Source organism: Crocodylus siamensis, chromosome 1 (genome assembly GCF_052110815.1).
Source record: "Crocodylus siamensis isolate JL-2025a chromosome 1, ASM5211081v1, whole genome shotgun sequence".
NCBI lineage: Eukaryota > Metazoa > Chordata > Crocodylia > Crocodylidae > Crocodylus > Crocodylus siamensis.
The window spans coordinates 298,175,794-298,189,960 of NC_143395.1; the positions used below are offsets into that span (position 1 = coordinate 298,175,794).

A 14,167-nucleotide genomic window follows, 5' to 3' on the forward strand; every position below is an offset into this window, starting at 1 on the left:
CTGCACTCAGCTGGGGACAGTAGCCGTGGTGGGAGGATGGGTTTCCCATCCTGCTAATTTCCCCAGTCCCCTACAGCCCATCGCCACTCTTTCTGCCACTAATCCAGCTGATCTCATCCCCCTCACAACCCAGCAGGAGAGAGCAGGAGCAGCTCTAGAGTTTTCCCTGCCCCTGGGACAGCAGCAGGGAAAGCAGCAACAGCAGGCAGAGGAGACAGAGGAGATGGGGAGAAGAGAGGGTGCACTTCTGACCATGGTGGGGGAGAGGGTGAGGGGAATTTTCACCTATTTTGGGGACTTAAAAAGTCCCTTGAGGTTCTTATACTGCAGTCTGTCTCTACTGATGGGGGTGGTGGCGGGGAGGCTGGGAGCAGGGGTGCAGTCACCCCTGCAGTGCCACTTGCTGTTCCTGCGCCCGCTTTCCAAGATCCTGAATCCAGTCCTGGCTGCCTCCTACACCTTGATCTCCAGCATACTTAAGAGTGGCTTGCTGGGAACTTTTAGAGAGTGTGTGTGTGGAAGTGGAGGAGAAGAAGACATGCTGAGGAACAACTTACCTGGGACATGCTGTTGCCATGGTGTAGACATGCTCTAAATGTCAAGTTCAGCATGGAGGCCTATTGTGTTAGGTACTATACAAAACTACGAAACGGTCTCAGTTCCAAAGAGTCTGCATGCTAAGCAAGAAGAGGAGAAGGAAAGAGAGGGAAAACAGAGCTGCAGAAAGATTAAGTGACTTGTCAGAAATCCAACAGCAGAACAATGATCTATCACCATCACCTTAATCTTGGGAGGCAGAGTAGAGGTAGACCTTACAGACTAATTAAATCAGAGATGCATAAGCTTCTGTAAGCCAGAGCTCATTTCTTCAGATGCTACAACAGAACATGCACAGACCAGGCTATCAAATAGAGAGAGTGATTTGAATACAAAAGATAGGGAAGGGAGGGAGGGGAGAGGAGTGGGGAAAAGGGACAGTGCTGAGAGAGGCAAAGAAGTACCAAACCCATAGGCACAAAGGGGTCACAAAAATTAGTAATGAGATAAGAATCAGTAGGCCCTGTTTAGACCAGATTTAACACAATCAAGTCTGTGGATAATTTCTTGCTCTTCAGTTTTGGGTTTGAGTTAGCTTTGAATGTTTAGCTGTATAAGAAGTTACTCTGAGATCAGTGATGGAATATCTGGGAAAGTTTAATTGGTCTGCCACAGGCTTGGGTGCATTTTTGGACTTCATGTCAGATCAGTATCCCCACACTCTTTCACGTAGGGATTGCTCCATCTGTCAAATATCAATAACGGAGGGGTACTGTAAGCAGGTGTCCGTTTGTAGCATCTGATATACTGAGCTCCAGCTTATGAAAGCTTATGCATTTCCAAAGTAGTTAGTCTATGAAGTGCATCTCTTCCCTGTCTTCTGCCTGACTTCAGACTAACATGGCTAACTACCTCTCTCCACCTAAGTCTCACTACAAGGTACACTTAACTAGGCCACATTGCATCTCTTCACTACTGTAACTAAGGCCAGGCAACAGGGGCAATAGCGCTGGGCACTGACTTGGAAAAATAACAGCTGCTGCTGCAGCCACACAACCATGCCAGTGGCAACAGCAGTCAGAAGTCAGTGCTGCCGCCATATGTTGCTGAGGCCCTAGCACCAGTTGTCTTGTTATGCTTCTGCATCTCTGTCTGATGTTATACAAACCTCCATGACTCCTCTAGTTTCCTGCATGCTTCCTCCATGACTTCTGTCTCCTACCCAGTCCATGTCCCACTACATATACTCCTTCTTTTGTTCCCCAAGGGCATTTTTCATGTTTGCTTCCTGCCCTACCCAAACTCTCTTCACTACCTTTCTTTTCCTGTCTTTTCCAAAGCCTTCTTAATTCCAAGGCTGGAGAACATGGCTCCATTCCACCTTTCTATGTCTCTCTCATGTTCTTATATTTTCACGATGCACTCAGCACTATTTGTTTGAACAGCAAACTGCTATTCAAATTCCATTCTGAATGGTAGCTGCCTAGGGCAGACAAACCCACAGAAAAGATCTTTATTTTCTGCCTTTCTAAAAATAAATAATCAAAGAGAGGAAACAGGCTCATCCCAAAGAAAAGCCTGCATTGCCAATCAAAACTTTCAAGTATTTGAACCATGACAGGGCACTAGGGGTAGGAAATTTGTAATCCAAGGTTGAAAAGTATTTAGTTCCATGTATGCGTTGTAAAATCAAAACTGTTTACCGTTCTTGGAAGTCATTAACAGTTCAGTATATATTTTCCAACCTTGCATCAACTTTTTAAATCAGGCTGTCACTGCTGATTCTTTCAGGAAGGGCTGAAATTGGCATTATTGTAAATCAAACTAAAGCTATTACTTACTCACCTGGGGTAGTTTACAATACATGGCTAATAAAACCAATGTCTTCCAAGAAGACCTGTAAAGGCAAAGCCAAAGTCTGACCCTTTGCACAGCAGCACAATTTTTTTCCTTGGTGTAACTCCATTTGCAGCAACAGATTTAACCTTAGGTATGCCAATGGTGAGTATTAACCCATTGTTTTCCAGAGAAATCACATGAAATTGCAGTTATATATGTATATGACAGCAGAATTTGTGTGCGAGTTCAGCTCTGAGCCCATACTTTAAAGTTTATTTGGTCTTGGTCAGTTAGAATTATCGGTACATGTTGCCTACCTAGGAATTAGAAAACTTCACATCACCATGAGTTATCTATGGAGGTATCAGTTTGTTGTTAGTCAGTAGTATTGGAATGGATTTGGACAGTGGCCCTCAGACTTTCCTGTCATGCTACTGTGTTCCCATCTGATTCTGTGCTATGGACAATAAAGAAATATGTTGTGTCACTGCAAACACAGTGTGAACTTGCTAACAGCCTAAGAGATTTTGTACAGTTCTCCATTTTTTTCCTTTCTTTTCCTCCACTTGCATTTTCACCTCACCTTCCCCATTCATTCTACTTGTGCACGCTCTCCAAGTTTAAACATATACTCCCCACTGTGGTACACATACCCCAGTTTGAAAAACAGAAGATTACAATATAGATACACACTATTACATAATAAACCTACTAGAGTAGTGGAATCGATTACTAGTTATATTGATAAGCAAAAGCTAAGTGACTATGTGATTTAATACATTTTAAAAATGTTACAAGTATCTGGCAAGTCTGTTAAGAGTAAGGAGGATATTTTTTCAATTACCATAATTTTCTTCCCACAGGACTTTTTGGCAGTGGGTTTCAGCTGTTGCTATTTTGGTTAGTACTTTTTTTTGGAAGAAGGATGTTTTTGTAATGTTGCAGTCCTCTGGCAAAAGGAAGTTTTAAAGTATAATAACAGGTTCTTTGTAGAGCCTACTGCAGTTAAAATTGCCAAACACTTTTTTTATTATAACCCTATTTTCACATGTTAAGACTATGTTGACACATTTCCTTTGGCTGGCTGAAATTCTCCATGACTGGGTGTTGCCCCCAGAATTTTTTTTCTGGATACTTTGAGTGAAGTCCATTGGGAAAGTAAAGAGTTAAAGTTGAGTAAAAATAAACATATTTCTCTGGGTCAGAAATTTGAACCATAGTTTTCTTTCAATGGGGCTACAACAAAACCAATTTAAGTTTTAAACTTTTAGATTGTAATCCTAATACATTTGATTAGTTTGGGTAGATCAATTTAAAATAAAAAAATATTCTAAGTGAAAAAAATCACTACTAAATCTACGTAACTGGAATGTAATATGAACTTGAGAAGTTAAGTTTCACAATACCTCATTATCATCTTGCATTCTGTAATATGTCAAGTTTTTTATTTTTAAAGACATCTTTTTATTGGCAAAACAGAAGTATCAACATATAAATGACCTGTCCTGTCAGATAGCCATATCTGACCAACAACAGCAGTAAAAAAGAGGAGAACTCACATCTCATTCACCTCAGTGAATGGTGGACTTCATAACCTTTGCTTCAGAAACTTTACTTCCTACACAAAGCCTATAAATACTCCTTTGGAAAATACTTTACTTTTATCAGAATTTTATTTTTTTTCAATTGTACAAAATGAATTCTATATTGTTCCATGCCCTTCAGCTGCATGTGATACTTATGATAATTGATTTTCTGATGCTGCATGAACTGCTAATGTATAATCTCTCCAGAAGAATTTGAGGTGAAATCTCTCGCTCACAGAAAAGCCCACACAATCTGTTTGTATAGAAGGGAAGTACTTGAGGGTGTCCCGGGGAACTTGAAGTAGAGTTTCTGTCTGACAGCAAATGCTCCAAATCTATGTTATCTACAGCTGAGGATCTGAGTTTTCTATCTCCAGTCTGTAAGAGCTTTGCTGATACTACTATTGTGTATTTTTTCTACCCTTCACTGAGGCTTAAATATGGAGAGATCCTAGTACTAGCACTCTCTGCCACTATGAGAGAGAGGTACTGGCTAAATGGCCCTGTTTCTGACCCAGTATGGCATTTATGTTCTGATCATAGAATCATAGAAGTAGGGTTGGAAGGGACCTTGTAGATCTTTAAGTCTGACCCCTGGCCTGGGCAGGAGAAAAAAACTGGGCTCAAATGATCCCAGCCAAGTAGGCATCAACCTCCTCTTAAAGACCCCCAAGGTAGGAACCAGCACCACTTCCCTTGGAAGTTGGTCCCAGATCCTAGCCGCCCTGACTGTGAAGTGGTTCTTATGGATGTCTAATCTAAACCTACTCTCCAACAACTTGTGGCCGTTATTCCTTGTCATGCCAGGGGGCGCTAGGGGAAACAAGGTCTCTCCCAAACCCTTCTGGTTCCCCCTAGTGAGTTTATAGATGGTTACCAGGTCCCCCCTCAGCTTTCTCTTGTGAAGGCTGAACAGGTTCAGGTCCCGCAGTCTCTCATTGTAGGGTCTGCCCTGTTGTCCCCAGATCATGCGGGTGGCCCTCCTCTGGACCCTCTCAATGTTGTCCACATCCCTCCTGAAGTGGGCTGCACAGAACTGGACACAGTACTCCAACTGCGGCCTGACCAGTGTTGGGTAGAGGGGGAGGATCACCTTCTTGGCCCTGCTAGAGATGCACCTGTGAATGCACGACAAGGTACGGTTAGCCCTGCCAACTGTGACCTCGCATTGTCGGCCCATGTTCATCCTGGAGTCAGTAATGACTCCAAGATCCCTTTCTGCTTCTGTGCTCTCAAGAAGGGAGTTTCCCATCTTATAAGTGTGCTGCTGGTTACTACTGCCCAAGTGCAGCACCCTGCTCTTGTCAGTATTGAAGCGCATACTGTTTTTGCTAGCCTACCCCTGTAACCTATCCAGGTCTTGCTGCAGTCTTTCTCTCCCTACTAGCGTGCTCACCTCACCCCAAATTTTGGTATCATAAGTGAATTTAAACAGGTTGCTTTTCACCCCATTGTCCAAATCGCTGATGTTGTAGTGCACTGCATCCCCTGCTAATGAGATAAAGTCTATAGACTTATCAAAATAGAAAAATACTTCATAATGGACTGCCCATAACTGGAATGGCTATTTAAATTGCATATATTTTCTTATGTGTTTAAATTAATAATGCTAGTTTTCAAGGTTGTAGCATTAAATACATACTGTGCAGCTTAGTTCAACAGTAGCCAGACAGTGCACATTTGTTATAGTGCACATTGCTGTCTCCTGGTCCTTGGCCTTAAAGAGTAAAGTTATTTCATTCACTGGAAAATTCTAGGCATGATTCTGATTATGCTTCCCCTTGTGTAAGCAGGAGAAATCTCTTCAAGTCTGTGGAGTTACACCTGGGTAAAATCAGGGTAGTGAAACCAACCAGGCCCTGTGTGCTTAAACACCCTGCCTTCTCCTCCACAGATGCAGCTGAGGAGTAAATGTTACACTGCTGAAATGATATTGCCTACAATATCTGCTGATGCTGGAACACTGCAATTACTTCTGAAATCTACCCTAATTACAGTTGCTGAAGAATTTCTCCATCCTTTTTGGCTCATTTGCAGTTCTCCCGCATTCTCCTTCTCTTCTCCCATCCCCCACTAATATTTACCTTTTTAACACTTTTGCTCCCTCAGCTTCCGCTTATCCTCTAAAAGCACTCTGGAGTTTATTCTTCTGTCAAAGTACAAGCCACACTAGCAGAAATCATGCGGGACGCATCTACATGTGACCATACGGGGCCTTTGTTACTGCACCTTCATTTAGTGCTTCCTTTTGGAAATACTAAAAGATCACCCGTATGATCAGAGGCCAAGACAGCAAGCCTTACGAGGAGAGGCTGAGGGACATGGGACTCTTCAGCCAGGTGAAGAGAAGGCTCAGGGGGGACTTGGTGGCTGCCTGTGAGTATATAAGGGGGGTGCACCAGGATCTGGGAGACCAGTTGTTCACCAGGGCTCCCCAAGGAATAACTAGGTGTAACAGCCACAAATTTCTAGAAGACCTATTCAGACTTGATATAAGGAAAAACTTCTTTAGAGTCCGAGTGTCCAACATCTGGAACAGATTCCCCACAGAGGTGGTGCAAGCACCTACTCTGGACTCATTCAAGAGGCATTTGGATGTTTATCTTGCTGGGATCATCTGATCCCTGAAGACTTCCTGCCTTTGGCAGTGGGGGCTGGACTCAATGATCTCACGAGGTCCCTTCCAGCCCCTAATGTCTATTAAATCTATGAAATCTTTGGTGTGGTACAGTGGCAATGCGCAGGGGGTGCACATGCACCCGCTAAGAGCACCGGTCCACCCCCTGTCAGGCCATGCTCCCTGCTCAGGCAACAGGAGGGGGGGGCAGGCAGGAGCATTGGTGGCCCCCCTGCAAGAGCGGACTGGGAAGTGGGAATGCCATGGCCATTTCCCAACCAGTGCAATCGACCACGGGGGGGACCCCCTGGTCACTGACTGGTCTCTGGGGTGGGGGGGTACATACCCCCACCCCCAACTAAGGCAGCACCAGTCACCCATGGCACAGTAATAGCCCATACTGCGCCATGCCAGTGGCGCATGGCTATTTTTAGCTGCTACGTTGCCATGGCAACGCGCTATGATGAGGGAGCACATTGTTATGGCACCATAGCAGCGGCGTTGTGCTTTTTGTCAACAGACGCTATGGCACCATAGCACGTCACTATGGTGCCATAGCATCTTGTGTAGAGGTGCCCCGTGGAGTTTCTAAATGAGCTTTATACTGCCACACACTTGGAGTGAAGGGAGCATACCTGGTTGTGATGTATCTATGCTTGTTGGCTACCCTTTCTTATGCACAGCGTAGAGAAGCAAGAGGTCCACGGTCTGTCCCATCATTTGCACCATTACGACTGCAGTATTACTGAAGCAAATCCTTGTCCAGCTTCCTTCATGTGCACAAAATATCAAGAGAACAGCTTTAAATTCCATTGAACTTGGAATGGAATTCCATCGGCGCATCTTATGTCTTTTAATTTATATTCATCAAACTCAATGAGCCATGACCTGTAAGTCATTTTTTTGTTTCCTCTACATTAATCAGAGATTTTTACCTTTATTACATGAAGACCCACAAATTCTCTTCCAAATATAGGTTTTATATTCAAATGATCACATAGAACATGCAATATTTTTTCTTAAAAAAAAATTACTTATACCTTTTAGTAATCAAATTCATATGCTGACATTATGTGAGTAGCACTGGCACCAACCTCTGACTGCAAAAACTGATTGCTACTTTGGTTCACAGTTCCAGTGTTTTAGGAGTAATTTACTAATATTTTATTATAAGATTTTTTTTTATTTACTAAAGAGTTTGGTGATTTTTTGGAGTTCGTATATAGGGCATCAGGTTAAATAATAACACTATCTCCGTAAGTAATTGATAACAATTTATAGTTAGCTGCATGCAAGATTTAATTAGTTTATGAATCGTTACTGTTTTTTTAAACAAATTTTAAAAGTCATTAAATAAATTCTGGGAAAATTTTGCTCTACTTTTGGCAGATCTGCAGTTTGCCAATCTAATCCAGTGTTACATTTATAATAGGGCTTATGAATTAAAATGAACCCTAAGCTAGTTCTTTTTAATTCATTTTTTGCAGGAAAAATGTCCAATTTAATTTCATCGTCTAATCTTATATATCACTACTTGTGTCTTACAGACTGACCTTCTTTGGAAAAGAGTCTGGGCAACCACTGATCCCCTGGATCATGGTGTACACATAAGAGATCTATGAGACCATCACACCAAGACCTTCAGTGTGTATACCTAGGCAAGAGTATGGAGGAGTCGAGGCTGCCCTAGACATCCTTCGTTTAGACCACTGGGCATTTTTATACATGTGCTCTGGAAGGCAGAGCTGGGACGCTTTTATCAGAGCAGCTCCAAGAGCAAGGCGGCGAATGAGCTTTAGTTAAAGCACCCCACTGCCATTTTTCAGCACAGGGATACACTGGAACATGATAATTACCATACTCCAGCAGACTTGATTAATTGAGTCTGCTCCACTGCACTGTAATTACAGCACACTGGAGCAGCCTCACCATACGTGTATAGGCACCCATTGAGACAGAGTCCAAAGGCAGACCGAGTCCAGATGTTCAGTGCTTCAATGGTTGTAGCTTCGGCCAGAGAGCAACAGATTAAGGCTGCAGCCGACTGCCTAATGCCTCAGCAGGGTGCATTTCTGTCAGAATGATGTCCCTTGGCCTTTCTCCAACCAAAAAGTACTCACAAGGCAGTGGGGGCTAGGGTTTCAAGGCACCCTATACTCATCTTACTCTGGAGCTTACAACATTGTGGTATTTTATAGGAGTTACCCTGCCACGAGTAGCCCCACCGCTGTTCCCGCCAAGCCCTCTAGTCAGATGCAGTTTACAGTCATACCCAAGAGCATGTGGAAAAGAGTATATATTACACAAAGTATTTTCTTCAGTGGATTTTGAAAACATGCATCCATGTTCTGGTGCACCTTTGGTATTTGTAACTCAAAAAACTAGAATAGCAAATCATGGTGCATGTGATCATAAGACCCATTTTTGTGATTTAATGAAGACTGAGGACTATATACTATATCGTGCAACACAAGGAAAATAACATCAGAGGCACAAATGTATCTCTATGTATCTGATGCTTTATTCTTTCAAGCTTTTTAGTTTGCCAGAGGATCATTTAATCGCTGTTTCCAAACCGGGAAAAAATTCTGGGTTATGTAGAAAGGAAGGGAGGATCCTTTTAAAGTTTGTATTTAATTTGGTTAAAAGTACATAACTTTCAACATTAGTAAGGGCTGTGTAAAAAGATAGGGTGCAAAAGTGATTGACTAAAAAGTGAAAAAAAAATCTATTGTTTGAAACTGCAGCCTGGAATAATTTGAAGCTAAATAATCTTTCATAATATCGTAATGTCACGGGTTGGGCATAATTGCAGCTGCTCTTAAAACAGTTGCTAGAAATAGTTATGCTCCTTCATAGAATCTGGTAACTGAGAAAAGTAGACTTCATCCAAAACATGGGACACAGCACAGGCACATATCACCACCAAAACGCAAAGACGCATGAAAACCACATGTGGGTGGATTGGTTTTGCTAGTTCTTGTTTTCTGAAAGTTTCATATGGTTGCAAAAGGCAGAAAAGACTGATCTACACTGCAAAGCCGTTTCAAAGCCGTTTCAATTCCACCATCGCTATATTGGCACATTCTCTAGTAGAGACTCAGTTTATACCAGCAGAAGGAGTTGTTATTCTGCCTGTATAGTTAAACCACTTTGTGTTACCCAGGTGACAGGATTTTTCTGTGGCAATAACAAAGGCATTTCACTGGCATAGATATACTGTTGATAGAAGTGTTTTTTTCACACTCTTAACCAACTACATCAGCAAAAGTCTGTAGTGTAGACTAGTTGGGGATCTCTCCCCAGGCAGCAAAAAGTGCTATATATACAGCCTGGTAGGAGTGTGGCAGCATCTAGGTTGAGCGCTGGCTGAAAGCTTGGAACTGTGAGCAAAGCTACTGCCTCTTGCTTCAGGGAACAAGGAGCTGTACATTCCTTATGAAACAAATTGCTTCAAAAAGGAACACCTGATTTCATCATCAGTTTCTCCTCCTAACACAGTTTGCCCACAGGATCCCAAATTGGTTTATTGCTCAGGTCAAGGAGATAACAATACTCAGCATGGAAGAACACCGCAAGTCAGAAGCAAACCTAAAAATAAACAACTTCTCCTAGGATGTAACACATTTCCTTACAACTTACTGGGTACTTTTCTGGAGTATTAGACAAAAATAATGCAAGTGGGAAATAAAAAGAATGACCTACTTTCCAAAAAAAATAGAACTCTCTGTAAAGGTTTTGCTCTAATTGAGGGTGTAGAGTTGCATAAGTAAAAAAGGTGTTACTGTTTATGTCTATAGTAGGTAAGAACCTTCCTTTAGGCCAGTGGAAGCCAACCTCTACGACAAGCATGCCACAAATGAACCCTGCACCCTCCCAGAGTGCTACTCCAATCCCCTTCTCCAATTTGCTGCTCTGCTTTCTGCTTCATGCCCTATTTGCCACCATACTGTCTGCCCCTTCCCCCATCTGCTGCATGCCACACACACTGGCTACCAATATGACACTTGTGGCACAAGAGCCACAAGGTTGGCCACCCCGCCTAGGCAATAGGGTTGTATGGCCTCGCCACGCAGCCATAGAGAAGCAGGGCTAGAAGGAACCTCCAGACATCATCTAGTGCAACCCCCTGCCTGAGACAGGGTCATCCCTATCCAAACCATCCTATATAAATCCATAATTTGTACAGGATCCAGGCCTGCCACCTCCCATATAGAAAGGATGTGGACAAACTAGAGAGAATCCACTGGAGAGCAATGAAAATGGTTCGGGGGCTGCAGCACATGACTTCTGAGGGGGGGCTGAGGGAACTGGGTTTTTCTAGTCTGCAGAAGACAAGGCTGAGGGGGGATTTTATAGCAGCCTTTAACTACCTGAAGGGGGTTCAAAAGAGGCTGGAGCTAGACTGATCAGTGGTGGCAGATGACAGAACAAGGAGCAATGGTCTCTACTTTTCTCTTCGCAGCAAGGAGGTTTAGGTTGTATATTAGGAAAAACTTTCTCACTAGGCGGCTGGTGAAACACTGGAACAGGTTACCCAGAGAGGTGGTGGAATCTCCATTCTTGGAGGTTTTCAAGCCCTGGCTAGACAAATATTTCCCTGAGATGATCTAGCTGGGGATGGTCCTGCTTTGAGCAGGGGATTGGACTAGGTGCCCTCTGAGGTCCCTTCCAACCCTCATCTTTTATGATTCTATAATCATGCTCCCACTGATATCTATACCAAAGTTGCAGCGACCTTTAGAGAGGCCAGGCCTACCATCCATGCTTTGAACACCTCACAGTTATCCAGGGGCCAGCCTGAAGTGACCTCACAGACAGAGAGACAGCAGCCATCAGGATAGAGACAAAAAAGGAAGCAAGAGGGGGCAGTCTGTTCCGCTGCTGCCACTGGGTAATTCCCACCTCTTCTATGGAACTAGAATATTTCTGCTATTTATGAGTCATAGGTTGGCAGTTTTCAGCTAGTGAAAACTAGGGAGGGGGGAGGTTTGCTTTTGGTAGGCTGGCCTCACTTTAGGAGGGAGGGATTTAAGTGCAAATCCGGCCTTGCAGATAGGCAGCTGGTTGGGTTTTAGTGGGCTAAAGCTTAAACACTTCCCCTTTTAGTGGTGCAGTGCTGGACACAAAGCCCCAAGAGTGCGAGACCTGTGCTGAACCCAAAGCTGTGAGGCCGAGGGACTTGTGCTGAACTCAAAGCCCTGAGAGTGAGCAGGAGGGTGGGCTCCCTAGCCAGCTTTACCCCAGACCTTACTTAACTGCTGTGTGCTACAAAACGGGGGGTGGGGGGGCAAGGAGAGACATTAGCATCCTTGCCAACCTGTGTAAAGCTGACACAATGAATATTCAGTTTGGGGTACGTTGGGGGGGGGTCCCCTCAGGTGAAAGGGGCTATTATTTATTAACTTGTGCCTACAAGGTGGGGGGAGGGGGGCAGGCAACTGCAGCAAGGCCATGTGCAGCAGAAACCAGGGGCAAATGCCAGGGGCAGTTTGCCACACACCCTGCCTCTTTTGGTGGCGCTGGGTGGGGTGAGGAAACACTGTGCCCTCGGGGTCCCTCAAACAGAGCCAAGTTCCTACGGGCTGGAAGGTTTTGCTGAACCCCTTCCCTGGGTGTTTTTCTTCCTCTCTCCAAGCTTCTCCTTTTCTTGGCTCCTCGCCTGTCTCCTCCCACAGAGAGAGAGAGAAAAAAAAGGTCACGTATGTTTGGAAAAATATGTAGGTCAGTGGAACATTTCCTGCACTTGTGCGCGGGGAGGCGAGGCGAGGCAGGCAGGCAGGGAAGGCTGCCGGCTCCACATCCCCGCCCGGCAGCACCCCCTGTCTCGGGCGGCAAGGCGGGCGGGAGCCCTCGGCAGCCCCGACCCATTTTGCAGCGCGGCTCGGCTCGGCTCCCGCCTCCGCAGGCCCCCGCTTGCTGCCGGCGGGCGCGGAGCCCATGGGCGCGCTGCGCGGGCCGGGCCGCGTGTGAGGGGGGAGATGCGGGGGGGGTGCCCCCTGCTCGCCCCCCCGGGCCGCGGAGCAGCGCCCCCGCGCCGCGCATTGAACTTCATGCACCAGCCCGGCTCCTTCCTGCCGCCCCGCCGCTCGCCCCCTCCGCAGCCGGCGGCGCCGTCCCCGAGCCCCCGGTGCCGCGCGGGGAAGCCGGAGCCCGGCATGCGGCGGCGCCTCGCACCATGAGGAGCGACAGCGCGGCCAGCAGCGCCAGCGCCAGCCCCGGCAGCAAGGCCGGTGCCCCCGCCAAGGAGACTCCGCCGGCTGCCGAGGGGAGCAGCGGCACCAGCCGCCGCCGCAGCAGCAGCAGCAGCGGCCCCGGGCGGCAGCGGAGAAGCGGCGGCAGCGCCCGAGCGCAGGTCGCCACCGCGGACAGCAGCAGCGGCGCCAGCAGCTGGGGGCCCCCCGCGCCGCCCAGGTAAGGGCTCGGGGCGGGCGGGAGGGGGGGACACGCCCGCCCGCACGTGTGCCGGGAGCGCCCCGTGTGTCCGCGCGCCCCGCGGAGGGGCTGCGGGGCTGGGCACCCGCGGCGCTGCCTACCTGCGGGGGTGCGCGTCCACGGGCCGGTGTGCCTGCCTGGGCTCTGGGAGCGGGCATCTGGAGGGGCGCCGCTGGGGGCTGAGTGCGTGCACACGCTGCGCCTCTGCTTCATGTATGTGCAGCCAACAGATACCAATGTACGGACCTCTATCTATCCAGAGATATACTTCTAGACTCACTTACTTCTGTGTGGGTATTTATGCACATGTATCTACATGTACATGCACGTGTGTGCGTGCACATGTATCTATATGTACGTACACTTATATATGCGTATATGTGCACCTGTGTACGTGCACTTAGATGTGTGTATGTATGCACATGTATCTAGATGCACATGCACTTAGATATGTGTATGTGTGCACATGTGTACATGTACTTAGATATGTGTATACAGACACATATATCTGTATCAGGGTTTCCCAACCTTTTCCAGCCCAAGGCACACTTACATTAATGAAAAATTTGCCACGGCACACCTGTTAAGGCATTCCCCATCCTCATATCTATTGTAGCTCATTGCCATAGCAAAATTCCATGGCACACCTGTTCATTTCTGACAGCACGCTTTTGTGCTGCGGACACTGGTTGGGAAACACTAAGATCTCTCTCTCTATACACACACACACACACACACACACACGTGTATATGCACACATACGTATGTAGATATATGTTGTGTGTATATGTATATACATATGAATGTATATGTTGTGCATGCACACGCTGTGTGTATACTTTATGGACACAACAGGTACATGGGTATATATGTATACAGGTTTCCCTTGCCAACTACAGTTTTGAGTATCCACACTTCAGAGAAGAGGGGGTACAGTCGGAAAATCCCCCCCACGGCCCCTCTAGCTCTGCTCAGGCCTCTCACTCCACCCCCACAGCCTTGCTGGTGACCCTCACCCCCCACACACAGCCCCTTCTCCCCCAGCCCTGCTGGTTTTGCCAGCCATGGGAACTTTCAGGAACCTAACCCCAGAGGTTGGCAAGGGAAACCTGTATACACATAGGTATGCAAATACATACAACATGCATATATA

The 14,167-nt window shown here is 46.2% G+C and overlaps 1 protein-coding gene across 2 annotated transcripts in view; it reads left to right on the top strand.

Moving 5' to 3' along the window:
• Positions 1-12,272: 12,272 nt before the first annotated feature.
• Positions 12,273-14,167, top strand: part of NPAS2 (neuronal PAS domain protein 2) — a 161,554-nt gene continuing 159,659 nt past the window's right edge. The window contains exon 1 of one of the 2 annotated variants that reach the window (XM_090020522.1): positions 12,273-12,993. In XM_090020522.1, the coding sequence (XP_089876648.1) occupies positions 12,284-12,993 (710 nt within the window). In that variant the 5' untranslated portion in view covers positions 12,273-12,283. The remainder of the gene's footprint in view (positions 12,994-14,167) is intronic. The other variant, XM_090020518.1, reaches the window with a different exon arrangement.